General features: G+C 40.7%; 1 protein-coding gene across 3 annotated transcripts in view; it reads left to right on the top strand.

The window, feature by feature from the left end:
• TENM3 (teneurin transmembrane protein 3) overlaps window positions 1-16196 on the top strand; it is a 676880-nt gene that overhangs the window by 162129 nt on the left and 498555 nt on the right. For all 3 annotated transcript variants that reach the window (XM_074992970.1, XM_074992971.1, XM_074992972.1), the window contains one exon: window positions 11435-11737. In XM_074992970.1, the coding sequence (XP_074849071.1) occupies window positions 11506-11737 (232 nt within the window). In that variant the 5' untranslated portion in view covers window positions 11435-11505. The remainder of the gene's footprint in view (window positions 1-11434; window positions 11738-16196) is intronic.

Raw genomic sequence — 16196 nt, 5'->3', positions numbered from 1 at the left:
AGTTTGACTCATGGTAGATCATGACTACAGATCATTTGAAGCACCCATTCAAAGTATCATTTTTCCAGCTCAGTTAATTTCTGACACATCTCACTTTATTAGTCATTGAAGTGGAAATTTCATCATTTTTGTATGCCTTTTGAGCTTTTCTTAGTGTGTTTGTGATAGGTTTTATGGGTGATTAGTTATGTGAATTGTTGTATTCTTGTGATGGAAGGGTTTTGTCTATGGCGCCCAGTCTTAATGCCTTTTCATTTAATATACTTGTCATATACATTATAAAGATTAAATTGGATTTGCTTTCATAACACTTAAATGTATTCAATTTAAATTTATGTATTGGATGCAAAATGTAATAAATGTAGCAACTGTCATTAAAATTCAGATAGGAATTCTCAACAGAAAAGACTAATAGTCTATCTAGTCTGTCAACTTATTTGAAACAGTACCCAATGTCTGATGCTACTCAGGATGCATTGTAATTCTGATAACACCACTTTTTGCAGATCATCACGGAAAGAAACTTATTCATGTCATCTGCTAGTACACACTCTAAGAAGGTTAATATTCCTTAATTCATTTTGTGAACATAACCATGGATGCTAATCTTACTTGTATCTGTTTTGTTACATCTCAAATGCTTTGTTTCAATTTTATTCAATGGCAGTGTTCTACATATCAATTTTGTAGGTTGGTTTGAAAACACACTTCCTCATGTCTTTGAAATGTGTTGCTTTGCCATTGTTACACACTACCTTGTTCTTGGGAGAGAAGATAAATATGAGCATGTTATAGGTCTTCTTTATACCTATATCATGTCCTCTTCCTCCTTAAGTTAAGCTAAATAGTCTTAATCTTTTTACTGTTTTCTTGATTTTTAATTCCTTTTTTCTTTCAGTCCTCCATGTGCCAAATTATGTTTCTGGACCTTTTTTCTTGCCTGCTAATCCTCTTTTGAGATTAGGGGGCTAAAACTGAATTACACATTGGAAGTGAAAAGAATGTACATCACTGTAGTTCGATACACTGCTTTATGGAGTAGCATGATATTTTTCCATCTAGTTTTCTAGCACCCTCCCCCCCACCACTGCACACATTACATTATTTTTGGTCTTTTAATTGTTTTTAGCTAGCCAAGGGGTAAGCAGTTAAGATACTGTTAGACTCTTAATAATTCAATTGTTTACCTATCCAAAGTTGCTTGTTTTGATGCTGTACATGCTAGAAGATTCCCTAGGGCCGTGTCTATGTGGGAGCCCAAAGTCAAAAGGGTAAAATCGAAATCCTGGCATGCAAAAGCATACAACCACACGCCAAAGACGGATCGCAGGTCCGACCCCCTTTTTTGACACACTGCTCTGTTTGCTGGAAAGGGAGCATCCCAATGGCTATGAATGCTCTTTCTAAAGAAAAGGAGGCAGAGGTGCCACGGACAGGGTCTCATGGCTGCCAAGCCCTTCCAGGGCCCAAAGAAGGTCACTTCCTTAAAGGGCCCCCCACCAACTCCCCCACCCTGCATAAGCTGAGGCCTGCTGAGCTGCCAGCAGCAACTCAGACCCCAGTGCAGCAGCACCATGGCTGACGGCACCCTGCTCCTGGTGCCCACCTTGCCTGTACAGTCACTGCAGCCACCCCCCGCCCCCGCCTCCTCCAGAGACAGAGCGGCTCCCCTGGTGCCCGTGAAGCCTCCCCAGCAGTTCAGACGGGTGGGAGCAGTTGGTGCTGGGGCAATGGATGATGCTACATGGCTGCAGAACTTCCACATGACCTGGGACCCCTTCCACAAGCTATATCAGTGGCTGGCACCCACACTGAGACACCAAGATGCAAATGAGGGGTGGGGGGCCAGCCATGTGCATTGTGGGGCCGGGGGGGGTCTGAACTGAGAGGGTCACTTGGGGATGGGAGTTGCGAGGCAATAGCCCTGTTGGCCCTGGGATCCCCTTCCTCTCCCCAGGTGCAAGCTCCTGTGGCAGGACTGGGGCGGGGAGGGGAGCGCTGGAAGGTAGGGGCATTCAGGGATGTCAGCAGGGGCCTCAGCATGGGGTAGAGACATGTCAGGGGGAGGAGTGGGAGCCACGTGGCCTCTGCTGTCCTCTCAGGTGGCTGAGAAGGCGTGCTGTTAGCAGCTTGTGCACTTTGCAGCTTGCCTGCTCTCAGCTTCCTGACACAGCTTTAAGAGGAGCCAGATGCATGGATCATAGAGCCCCACTGCTGCAGGGCAGGGCTCCTCCGTGCTCCTGCTGGGCACTGCCAAGGAGGGCTCCTCTTTCGAAAGAGCGGACTGCGGAGCATCTGTATATGCCTTCTTTCGGCATAGTTTTGTTTTTTTTTTTTAAAGGGGGGAAGGGGGCATCTTCATACTACATGATTAGGGTCCAGCATTCGACATCTGTGCTGTGTTCCTCTGATTGCCAGTCGAAAGAGTGCATTGCAGGTGTACATGATTTTTCTGCTCTTTGAAAGAGGGCCTGTCTTTTTGAAATAACGTGCAAGTGTAGACACTCCCTACGTGAAGAATGAGATTGGATCAGCGCATTATATACATTAGGTGAAACTGACATCTTGTTGCCAAATGAGATTTCCTCTTAGGGAAGCTCAGTATTGAAAGCACAGTAAACGCTTTCATCCAGAACTCTCAAATTACCTGCATTTTAACCATATGAAAATTTTAGTTGTTTTCCATATTTTCCATAAGTACAGTATAGTAATAGTAAATACAGCTAAATACAGTAAATAAGTTTACAGTGCACAGTACTACTGTTGCTGGTAAATAAAGCACTTTGCATACATTTGTGTTTTTCTTAATATCTAATCTTGTTTTTCTTTAGTGTTGTGCGTTGCTGAGTATACTGCTCTTTTATCCAGAATATTTGAGTATCTGGCAACCTCCCAGGTCAGGGCTGCTGGATATGAAAGAGTTTACTGTACAGAATTCAATGAAGCAATTTCCCATAACAATTTAAAAGCCTGCAGGCATGCTAAAGTTGTAGCTAGATGTTTCAGTTAACACTCTCTAACATGACCCTAAAGCCTCATTTACAGCACAGCAATTAAAATATATGTTATGGTATGTTTACTGCTGCACAGAAGTAACAACATAGTGTTTTCTATTTAAAAATGAAAAACAAAAGCCCCTTAAATCCTTATCCAATATCCTTTTCTCGCCCTGTTTGCCTCTGTGATCATGAATTTCTAGTATAGAAGCTGGTTATATAGATGAGAAAAAAATAGTTGTCTGGACTTTTAATGGGATATGAAGTTTTTTAGCTCTAGGTTGCTAACTCAAGTTACAATTATTTAGTGACTCTATATAGTATGCGTGTTTCTTTATGGAGATGACGGACGTTGCTACTGCCCAAAAAGGACATATAGTTGGCAGTTAATGAAAGAGTAGGGAAAGGAGAGTTTTTAAACAAACAAAATGCATAAATGATGTCTTCAAATAGTGGTAAGGTTAGGACAAAAGGGAAGGAGTACAAAAATGAATTAGTGGCACAGTAAAGATGAGTGGTAGATAACAGGGTGAAAAATGGGTTTTGAAAGAAGATTTGGTGGAGGAAAATGAGGACTAACAGATACCCAGTCCTTTTATTTTGCCACTATGTTTTGGTACTGCCCTTAGAAAGAGATAAAAGTACACCAGAATTTGATTCTTTGATGGTTGTCTCTATGGCTCAGCATATTGGGGGGCAATGCCAAGAAGGTTTCTGTGATTCAGTTTCTTACATATGATTCTTCTGATTTTTATTTCTACCCATTCCTTTCATGCCTGTAGGTCATACCTCAACCAATTACTATTAATATGCCATCTGTGTTGTCCTCCATCCCATAATCATTTTCCATTATATCATGTTTCCTTCTTCCTCCCCCATATTCCTATATTAGCCTCAAAAATAAATAATTACCATGTAAATAATTTAAACTACTTCTATTATGGAAAAAGCCTCATGATCATTGTACATTTGGTTGAGAAATTGAAATAATTGCTGTGGAAGTTTGATCATGTGTGCATATAACTTGGCTGAATAACCTTATAATTTTGTACTGTGACCTCATTCTTCCACATCCTAGTACCAATTCCTGTGTGTTAAGATCAGTGAAGCATCTTATCCTGAATCAGATTCCAAGTTTCCTGGGGCAGCCCTTATGTCTTTCTATGTATTGTACAATGCTTAGTACAATAGGACCCCAACAGAACACTGAGAATTGTCAATACTGATCTTACCGCTACTTTCATCTTCCCAAGAGTGAGTGAGAAGCCTTCCTTTTTCCAGCAGGCAGGCAGGGATGCTTGGGTCATTTTGACCCTTTGCCTCGCTAGAGACTTAAACTTCCAGGATTCCCTCATCTTAAAAACGCATAACAGAGGCCCTGGGGCGTGTGGATGCACCTAAACTATTAGTTTACTCTTACTTAAGGTCAAATTCTGACACCTTATTCACTTCAAAAGTAACTTATCATGTAGCTCTGATGAATTCAGTAGGTCTGGTCATAGAATTAGTCTCTTCTCAGCAGGAGTAAGAACAGCAGAGTCTTATTTCCTGAATATTGCATTCAATTTTGATGTCCTCAGCCTGAAAAGAAAGCAAGTGAAATGGATGAGCTCTCAAAAGTGTCATCATAAGTAATAGGCATATTTGTGTGGTGCTGTTGGTGAGCTGTAGGCAGGCTGAGCCCAAATCAAAGAAAGCTGCACTCAACTTTAGACTATGCCCTATATGACATTAAGCAGGATGGCATTATTTAGTCTGGCAAGGTACGCTATACTGGGAGCTAGGAAAGTAGTAAGGTAGTGTTTTGATGAGTGTCTCCTTTCATCATATTACAGATCAGAAAATGGAATTGAACATTCTAAAATGACGACTAAAGTTAAATAGTTTGATACCATGTATTGTCCATAGTATAAGTCATTTGCCACAGGATATTAAGGCAAGTCATAAGAGGTGTTTGACCCTAGTACTTCAAACCATAGCTCACCGCATGCAACGACTGAGAGACTGATTTAGCACTATGGGAATTTCATTCATTCAAAACATCAGGTGCAAACTGCAGGTGATAGTTGGAGATTAGACTAGATAAAGCAATGTTTGCCTTTGGCATGGCACCTCATATGATGTGTTCTTGTAAACTTATGTTTTTCTGATAATTATTCAGTTTGGGATTTCTATAAATTAGCCATTTATGACTCAGTCTTGTCTCCTTTGTGCACCCAAAACTGACTCTGGATCCAAGAATGCAGGATTAGATCCTTAGTAGGTATTTAACAGTAACCCTAGATTGAATGGGTAGCTTTAGGTAAGACTAAAAGGAATTTTGCCATACTAGCACAGAAACAGATGTACATTTGCCCGTTACTATTAAAATCAAGAAGTTATTAGCTTGATCAGATGATTCAGAAGAATACAGGAGGTTGTAATATGAACACTGAACCAAGATTTAAGTTGTCATAGCAAACCGAAATATGGACATACATCCGTTTTCTTTGGTATATGCACAACATTTCAAGCTATTCAAATATACACACTATATAATCCCTTGCATAGCAGGTGCAGAATGAGAGATCTAACAGGGTGTTGTTAAAATGATAGATGAAAACCCCAAAACCTCTGCATCTATGCCAGGAGATATGGTGTCCCCAGGAAATTAAAAACAGTACACAATTATATACATGGCATGTGCTTGCTCTGTGCTCATGAACCAGAGATGCCAGGTTCTTATATGAAATCTTTGATCTGTAAAAATACCGTGGAGAAAGTTATTTAAATGAGCAGCAGTACCCAACTTAACCATTTTAATGTCATGTTGAGACTAGATGATACAGTAGCTGAATATCTTTTTGTAAATATTATACTAAGAAAATTCTCTTTATGGTCTAACAACTAGCTTTGTCCCAATTAATAGCACGGAAATATTGGCTTATGGGAGAAGTATTACTTGAAGATGAAGGCAAATGTTTTTGTAATATGTTGTGAAACTGGTTTAATTCTATTAGGTTTAAAACTTTAATCTCATTTGTCGAGAAAACTGTTCATGTGTCAAATTAGAGTCACTTTAGTCCCTTGAGTTTTGTATTGTGTTTATTATTTCCTTTGAGCTTAATATAAGGCATGGTAAAAGGAGAATAATCTATGCATTCAGGTAACTGTGAAGCAGCTCATAAAACAAAAAATAAAGGAAAATATCTTAGGGTTTGATGACAGGGGGTCAAGTAAAGTTGCTGGAAAACTTGTTAATACAATAACCACTACTGATAATTTTATGGTATGAGAGCTGAGCGGATACAGTAACTGACAACCTCAACCTCTGCACTTTGTTTGTCAGTGGTTTCTGTTAAGAAAAAAACACTGTCATCTTGAGAGGGGAAAAAAATATATGTAGCTTATTTCTGAAGATGTTCATAATATGACAGGGTGAAAATGTCATGAAATAATGAGAAAATGCTGTAGTTGAAAGTACTTCTAAAAATGAAGTGCAGCAAGAACCCTGACCAGAAGCCTTACAATGCCAACAGCAAGTTTTCCTTTCCTTGACCTGTCTTTTGTTGACAGACAACCTAGACTTCAATATTCAGTGCCCTTCTGAATTCAGAAAAAATCCATGTATTGTAGTTCAAGTATTGTCTACAGTTTGCTCAATGGAATATTTTGGCATAGTTGGAATAGCACAGATGATTTTTACTGCTGGCTAGATCAGGCATATTTACCAGACTTTATTCTCCCTTTTGACTTCCAGCAACTACAGTCTGCGTCCACATAGCTTATGACACTGAGGGGGTGACACAAATTACATGTATATGTGCTCATGTGTACAGTGCTCTTGTAGACATTTCTTCTACCACTTGTGGGAGTGGTTTCATATGATAGAATTCTTTCTCATCAGCCTACATCATTAGATCCCCCAGTTGCGCTACAAAGATGTTTGCAAGAGAGACCTCAGAGAGGTAGACATTGAGCTGGACAACTGGGAAGAACTAGCAGATGACCGCAGCAGATGGAGGTAGGGCCTTCAGAAGGGCAAGATGAAGATCAGACAGCTAGCAGAGGAGAAGCGAGTGCACAGAAAGCACAATAAGGACTTGCCAGACACCCACTACATCTGCAAGAGATGCAGCAAGGACTGTCACTCTCGTGTGGGTCTTCGTAGTCACAATAGACGCTGTAAATGAAGTCCTCAATTGAAACTTTAAAGGGCGCGATCCATAGTCTATGCAGACTGAAGGATGCCTACTACTACTACTACATCATTAGATATACCACAGCTGTATTGGTGCAACTGCACAGCACTGAACATATAGATATGGCCCCTCCTTCTGACAAATTTTCTTTCTGTTCTTCCCTTCTATAGATGTACTCTATATAAGCAGGGAAGTGGTTCTGTTATTTTGGGGAACTTGCCTGGCTTATATGCTACCCTGGTAGAACTGGCTGATGAAAAAAATCTAAAGTCCTTGCTCCCATTTCCTTTAACCATAAGCCTGTCTGAACTAAAGGACTCTCCCTTCTATCTCCTTGTGTAGTAGAATCCTCTTAACCATGACAAAGCTGGGCCCGGGATTCCTGCGGTGTTGACCTGTGTTCACTTAGGAAGGTCACTTAAAACTAAGGAGAATGGTTTATTAGGTGAGCTTTTGTGGGACAGACCCACTTCTTCAGACCATCTGGTCTGGCTATGGTCTGAAGAAGTGGGTCTGTCCCACGAAAGCTCACCTAATAAACCATTTTGCTAGTCTTTAAAGTGCTACTTGACTGCTTTTTGTTTTGATAGTGTATAGACTAGCACGGCTTCCTCTTTGTTACTATTAAAACTAAGGGTATTGGGTAACCAATATGGGCCCTCTCTTCACATAGGAGGCTTTCTTGACTCAGTGATCACTACGTATTGTTGAAAGCAAATACACAATTTATTAAACAACAGCTAATAATAAAATTAGGAAAAATGGAAAAGGTTAATGCGAGCGACAAATCACCCTGCCTTGTGGGCATGAGCACACTACTAATGGCAGTCTCTGGAACTCAGGGTAATTTTTGCAGTCTATTTTTTGACTGTCATGGGCCATCTTCCCAGGCCCTGGCTTGGTTTGGTTGTCACCCTACATTGGAAACCTCTTTTCTGGTGGTGTCTCCTTGCACTGGGCCCTCTGCCCAGAGTCCACTCCTCCCTCCCACCGTGCCAGATTAACCTCACTTGGCTCTAGGTTGTCACCGCTCGCTCTATCACAGAACTGCTGCTGTTTTGCCTCCAACTCACAGTTCTGCTCTCTGGGCTCTTTGTGTGGTCCCTCTATTTCTGACTACTGCTCTGCTGTCTCTTTGGCTCACTCCTGCTCTGGCTCAGGCAGCTCTAGTTTGTATGGAAGACAAGATGGCAAGCCCCTGCCTACCTCATTGGCCTGCCCACCTGTCAGTCAGGTTTACCAGTAGCACTGGCCCTGGGTACTCAGAATCTTGATTTCCCATAGGTCCTTCCCCCCTTTTTGGCAGTGGGGTCCTGGTTTATGGCCACCTTAAAAACCCAGTAAGTTTCAGAAAGGAGACAAGAGTCCTTTCAACTTACATACGCAGCTAATTGAATTTTAAAAGCCTCGTCCTGAAAGAGGTGTTTAGCCATTATATTCAAAATGTGCAGGATCAAGCTGTTGAAGCACTTAAAATTTTACAGGAGTTAAATGTCTTATGCAAAACATGACTGTGCTGTCCCCTGTATCTTCGTAGTTCATGATGACAGTATAATTGCTATTAAAGTATTCCAATAACTTGGTGCTATTAACCAGCTTGTATTTCTAACCTTCTCATTTTTAGCCTGGAGAGGCAGTAGATAACCCAGAAAACTGCCTTTTGAAGTTGTATTGAATTCATTGATTCTGTGTGAAGCAGATCAGTAGTTCCCAACACTATAGTGTAGGTTAAATCTTTGAGGATTTTCAGCTTTGTATAGTCATAGAAAGCATTGCACAGAGGGGTTTGTGTTTTATTTTGCAAAAATATTGCAGAAGCTTGAAGGCTCTTCAAAAAAAAAAATCAGACTGCTCTCAACTTTGATGGTTAATACTGTATATTGATTTTTCTCATGACACAATTTAGAGATTTCAAGAATGAAAAAGATCTTTAGCGATCCTGAACTATATAGTTCAAAAAGAGATAATTCTATATGAAATCTTACACTGATATGGAATATCCTTGAATAGTTTGTGGGGTGGATTTTTTTTTCCATCACTTAAAGCAGCTCTAGTGTTTATTTATTTTTTTTAAAAACTCACATTAATTATTTTTGTGGTGTGAGAGTTAAGCAGATTTGGAACTGGCAACCACTCTTTCTGTGCTGTGTTGATGGTTTCTGCTATGGTGGAGGGGGGGCAGGTATAGCTTACTTGTAAAGATGATCATACAGTAACCATACGAAAACATCTGAAACATTTAGAGGACTATGTTAAAATAAAAGGAACAGTGTCATTGAATATTCAGTAGTTTCTTTGGGGTGAAGAGTATTTAATCACAATAAGTATTTGCATGTTTCATGTAAAAAGATTTAAAACATAACTTGCACTGTGGAAGAAGAGGAACAGAACATGCACCTTTCTATATTCCTCGATTTGAGAGAACAGCATTATTGAACCTATATCTATCAACTGATAGATGTAAAATAAAAAACAAGCATTTTGAGATGGAAAAAAGAGGTATTCCCCACCTCCCATAACGTATGTTTGAAATTGTTGTAAAAGTAAAAGTGAATTTGTTTTAATAGAAGAATTTGCAGCTCTGTGTTTAATATGTATGCATTCCATGTGATGTACCACTTTATTTTGAAATTTCTAAATTGAGATTCACATAGCTCAAGAAATGTGAGGGCCTGCTAGAGAACTTCAAACTAAATAAGATAACAGGCCTATTTAAAATACTTGAATTACTTTTTAGTAGTAAATTAAATACTTGCTCAGAATCATTTTGGGAGAGAGAATTTGTTTGAAATATGTTTCAAAATGCAATAGGTGAACTGATCTAAAGCAGCCTTGGGTGTGGTGGTTTTTTTTAAACTAGGAAGGAAAATAGTTTGGTATTGCTTTGTGATGTGCATTGTACATTGTCATTTTAATCCTTTTGTCACAAAGGAATCTTCTTATAGTCTGACTCCTGAAGACAAAGGAAAGAACCTTAATACACATGTTCCGCACGAAATAGCAGCTCTTCAGTTTATGGGGTATTGTCGGATACTTGAGTCCTCAGGCCTAGATTTTGTTAGTATCTAAATGTACTTTAAAGACTTTGCAAAAACTAACGTAAATGATTTTTATTAGCAGTGGAAATGTTTGATGTTTTTAAACAATCTCTTGCAGTGTCAGACAACCAAATGTCTGAGCTTTGCATATGAGACCACTGGAAATAAAACTGAGTACTCAGTATAAACTGAATGATGTTGGAAATAAAGTAGGGAACGGTGTTCCTTGTAACCTGTGTGCTTGTATGGCTGTTCCAGAGAAATTTAAATGCTGCCCGGCTAATTAGCTGAGCGCCCACGGCGAGGTTTGTGAGGTGGTGGTAAACATTTGCACATGCTTCAGTGCCCATAAAAAAGTATTCTGTATATGGCTGGAAAATATTAGCAGGAAACATTGATAAGGAAACATCACAAACTAACTGGTAGATTATAAAACCTATTTTATTTTTAGTGTCCCTTCAAGATATGAACAGTAGAAAATGATTTCTGATTTATATGTGAAACGTGAATATAAATTTGCAGTATTGCACTTCTTATCCAGGAGTAGGGACTCTGAAATGCATGAGGGAGAACTGCTTCCCAATGCCCATTTTGTGCTTATGTTCCAGTAGCTTATCATAAACTTCTAGGTTTCTGTTCTCAATAAAGGACGAATTACTAAACATCTGAACAGCAACAAAAGCATGGAAAGTAAAAACTGACATTTCAGAAGCAGACAATGAAACAGAAGATCCATATGGGTAGGCAAAAGTCAAGGTAACCTTAAAAGCGTGTACTAGTGTATTCTTCTTAAAAGAAGAAAAAAATAAATAGCAGGTTTGTAGATTGGAAAACATTGGTACTATTATCCTAGCACTGAGAGCTTGTAATGTTTTATTTCAGGGCTTATAGTTAAATTTGTCAGTTTCAAATTTAAAAATTATTTTAAGTTTCTAGCACATTCACTTGCACATTACAGATTAAACATATACCATACCATACCATACCATACCATCTATTGTAAGAAGGTTTCTTGACTAATCTGTCAGGCATGCTGCTGTGAAAAACAGAACTATTGTGTATCTCATGAACAATATAAAGCTGTGCTTCAGACTCAGTGGAACTGTGTTTTCTTATAAAGAAGGTCTTTGCTTCTGTGTCAGAAAGATATGGAGAACTCTAAAGAATTGGAGGACCATTGACATATTATCGTAACATATATCTCTTTATCTCCTTAAAGGTGGACATAATTTAAATGTAGAGGAGAGTTTCAAGTAAACTTGGCAGATGTGCATACAGAAGGAATGAAGCATGGATGTGAAAGAACGTAGGCCTTATTGTTCCCTAACAAAAAGCAGAAGAGACAAAGAACGGCGTTACACAAATTCTTCAGCAGAAAATGAGGAATGCAGAGTGCCTACGCAGAAGTCTTACAGCTCAAGTGAAACCCTGAAAGCTTTTGATCATGATTCCTCCAGACTGTTGTATGGAAACCGGGTAAAGGACTTAGTCCACAGGGAAGCAGATGAGTATACCAGGCAAGGTAGGTAAAATGTTCTAATACTAACAGTACACACAATTTGGTTAGTGTGTTAATGAAACATTTTGTTTGAGTGGGGTATGTTATGATAGCTTTATAAATAATAATACTCAACGTGCATGTAGTATGGTTAGTTTATAGTTCATAATCATCCCTGCTTTCAAGATAGTGACAGAGGCACAAACAAATTAAGTAAGCTACCTAAAGTCACACAGCAAGCCAGTGGCCTAGTTGTAACCAGAATTTTGGTCTCCTGAATTCTTGCCCCTTTATTAAGATTACACTCATCCCTCGTTAAAGGAGTACTTCGTTTAAGAGTACTGGCTTAAACGAGGGAGACGCTTACCTACCCTAGTTCACTCTACGAGGGAACTTCCCCCACTCATACAAGCCTTACCTCCCTCCCCGCGGTTCCAACCTCCCTTGTCTGACCCTGCTCACAGCCCCAAACTACCCCCAGCCTTTAACCCTCCCCAACCCAAGGTTCACTTACCTTTCAAAAGCAGCACCAACTGCTGCCACTCCTTCCCCAAGCTGGGAGCTGTAGGAACTAATCAGAGACTTTTACATGTTATTTAATAGTAATTTAGTGTCCTTCTTAGGAGTTTCTGCCTAGGAGCAGAAAGTTGGAAACCAGTTGTGCTGGTAAAGGGAGGGATGAGTGTATTCACAGCTCTGCTTCATTCAATTACCACTTCACTCAATGTTTTGGTTATGTAAAGTGCCTAAAGCTATGCGTACATACAGGGCAATAGACAAAAATAAAACAAAATTAATCTCTGTCCCAAGGGACTAAATAACATCAGTTTATTTTGTTTGAGCGGTCTGGATGATTTAGGAAATGAGAAGTAAAATAACAAAATGATGTCTCTCTCCTCTAAGTCACCAGGACAGTAAGAATGCTATATTGTAGATTGGCCAGGGTGAAGTGAGTTAACAGTTAAGATCGGTTTCTAGTGAACAGGTATGCAGACAAGAGAAAACACTAGCACTAACTTATGTCACTGTTTGGCTTTTCAACAACAAAATTAAGGTCTGAAAAGAAATGAGGATTAAATTTAAGGATGGGCTGTTCCAGTTTGATTAGGTGTGAGTTAGTTGGTCAGCATATGGAAGCTTCTCTATAATACACTGGATACAGAATTTTAGTCTCCAGGGCTGTCATTAAAGCACTTGTAATTGGTATACCATTAAGTTACTTAAGAAATAAAATTATGCGTGGTATACTGTGCTGAAATCCCATTGCTTGGGAAGAAAAGATAGGGTCTGCAGCTGACATCAACTGTGCTAAAAGTCTAGTTCTTGTGTGCACACTTTTTTGCTTTGGGAGGGTAACAGACTCCACTATAAATAGTTTTCGAAACAAAAAGCAGTCAAGTAGCACTTTAAAGACTAGCAAAATAGTTTATTAGGTGAGCTTTCCTGGGACAGACCCACTTCTTCAGGCCATAGACTATGGTCTGAAAAAGTGGGTCTGTCCCAGGAAAGCTCACCTAATAAACTATTTTGCTAGTCTTTAAAGTGCTACTTGACTGCTTTTTGTTTTGATAGTGTATGGACTAGCACGGCTTCCTCTCTGTTCCTATAAATAGTTTTCTCATTTTACTTTTCGGCAATGTATCTATACCACGATTTTTTTAATATATATATAATATTAAAATCTGGCTGAGTGTGGTGTGTGTTTGTGGTTTTTTTTTTGGTGGTGTTTTCCTCCTCAATGCTGAGTGGAAATTAGTGTACATGGTACGATTCCTAGCATGGTTATCACCAGAGTTATAGAAAGAACCCACTGATCTTAGAATTAATACTCATTAATTCTGAAGAAAAAAAATTCTTTAATATTTTCACCTAAATATATCCAGGATATATTTTTCTTGTTAAAGTTGTTTCTTGTGTCCATTCAGTGTTAGGTATGTGTGCACCACATACACAAATGCTGGAGATTTTTCCCTTCAGTGATGTGCACAGGGCCATTCTCCCATCCTCTGGAGCTTTGCTCATACATGCTGATAAGGGGTGCTGCTGGCCCTTGCACCCTCTCCATTCATTCTTACTGCTCATGATGATGGCAGACATGATTGTTCTTGCTGTAACAAGGCTTTCTTTCCGAGTAGCTTCTTTATTGATCGTATTCTGTGTGGTTATCAGAGCTGGTATGTATAGTTCTTAATGTATACAGTAGTGTTAGTAGTTGTCCCTGTTGTCAAGGGATTTTTGCTTGCAAGGTGGGATATGCCCTTGTCCCCAGGCTTCAAGCCACGTGCTTCTTGCAGCAAGCCAGTGCTAGTTAGTGACCATCCTATTAACTATCTGAAGAGTCTAGGGGAATCTCACATCAAAGAAAAGCATCAGATCTGCAGGGACTACAGACCCCTTACCAGACCTGACAGGCATTCATTTGAAAGCTATTCGTATGTAGGCTGGTCTCAGGCTAGCCTTGGAGCTGAGTCTGTCTGCACTGTGCCATGTACTTCGGCATCTCTGTAGATCACTTCCCCAGCACAGTGTTCTTTCCGGCCCCATTCTTGGTGCAAAGGCAGAAACAGCTCACTTAGAGGCATTCTCCAGGGCTGGAAAGGGTAGAGAGACTGCCATAGTGGAACCAAATTTGGGGCAGTCCTCTTTTCCCAGCCTGCTAATGGCTCTACATCAGGCATGTCAAAATCAAAGCCTACTGAGGGCAGCACAAATGGAAACTGGTAGCTTTCAGGGCCACCAAAGAAAGTGTACTTCTGTCGGCAAGTTGTAATTAGTTATTATAATATGTTTTAAGTGTATTTTGTAATATTTTCAGGGGTTGTTTGAATACAATATAATTGAGACTGTAATACTTAATGTAAATGTTATTGTTTTAAAATTTGATCAGGCTGCATGTTTGACATGTTTGAATAACTCCAAAATCTCTTAATTGAACAGTAATAGTTAATAGACCCCATCATTTTGTAGGTATAGTTGAGATTACTTTGCTTTTACCAGCAATAAATTCTAGTGGCCATATTCTTGTCACATCACCTAGTTTTGTGATCAGTAGGCATACATGTTAACTCTGTATTGCCTGGTCAAAAGTTTGAGTTTTTGTGAACATGGTGTTGTTGAAGATGCACGATACCAACAGCATTCTTAAAGCTGCATTAATGAATTTTTACCTTAGCAAATTACTGAATATGGAATTATGAATGTATCTTTAGGAATAGATTTTAAAAATATTGGCTGATACGTGTAAATGCATCTGAGCAACCGTGGCAAGGTTGTAACTTTTGTTAACCCAGGGTACGCCTCCTATTCTCACTTATGTTTAAGAAGCCACTAGGGGGCCAGTTTGTCAGGCACAGAGATTGCCTTTTTTTATTATGTTTTGTGCAGTAGGTAGTCCAAGGGAAACTTCCTCTAGGCCTGGGCCCCTAGGTGCTCTGTGAGGAGAGATGAGCTAAGCCAGTCGAAGTGTTGATCTCTGAGCCTCCTGCCATTGGCCTTTTGTTGGCTTACTTTGCTTGCCTAGGGAATTTCACAAAAAGCCCCTTGGTGCTGAGGCTGGCTCGTGTGAAAACCCCTCAGGTGGCCAGAGTTGAGTGCATGCCAGAGGGGCAGAGGAGCACTTTGAGGTTCGCACGGCTGGGCCAAGGTGCAGCTAGGCCCCAAGCTTTCATTAGGCGAAGCAGGGAAGGGCAGAGTGGGCGGGCACAACTCCAGGCTCACATTGCCAGGGGTGCATGGGGGTTTCTTGTGAGCCTCCCCCAGCTCGCTGACTCAGTGCTGCCGGGTTGGCCAGATAAGAGCTCGATGCTGACAGAATTCACAAGGTGCCCAGCCGGGAGGGACTCTGAGCTTCTCTGCAGATGAGGTCCTGGCTCTCCTCAGGGGGCTCACCTTGGGTGCATGCAGGACTCTGCTCAGGTGGGTCTGGCAGTGGGGAAGGCTTTGCCTCAGTCGGCTGCAGATATAAGGAAAAAGGCTCAGCATGAGGCTTTGCCTCAGGAGGTATGGGGCTCTCCAGGAGCTCACCTCTGGAGCAGCATCTTGCCTCTCATGAGAGCTGTGGTGGTGCTGGTACTGCACCTGGCCCCAGCGGAGCCAAGCCCCGCACTCACTCAGCCCTGCCCACCCATTATGTTCCTTGGGGCCAGGAAGGGGGGGAAGGGCTGCCCAGTTCATTCAGCAGCAGCACCCCGTTCTTATGGTGACAACCTCTGGCTCCTTTGCAGGAATGTTCCTCATCTAAAGCAATGTGATTGGGTGGGTTGCACTCAGATACTTTATAAACATGTTGTGCAGGCCGCAAAAAATTTTGATTGGGCCGCATGCAGCCTCTGGGCCATGTGTTTGACATGCTTGCTCTACATGCTCTGCCTCGACTCTAGTACGGGACCCACCAGGATCAGCCATGGGGCCCGAGGACTTCTGGACTCCCAACCCCAGAGATGGCAAAGGATCTGCTGTTGCTTCTTAACCTGCTGATCCCTCA

Source organism: Carettochelys insculpta, chromosome 4 (genome assembly GCF_033958435.1).
Source record: "Carettochelys insculpta isolate YL-2023 chromosome 4, ASM3395843v1, whole genome shotgun sequence".
NCBI classification, from domain to species: domain Eukaryota; kingdom Metazoa; phylum Chordata; order Testudines; family Carettochelyidae; genus Carettochelys; species Carettochelys insculpta.
Note: the sequence above shows the minus strand (reverse complement) of the source record. Positions and strands in the feature narration are given on the sequence as shown.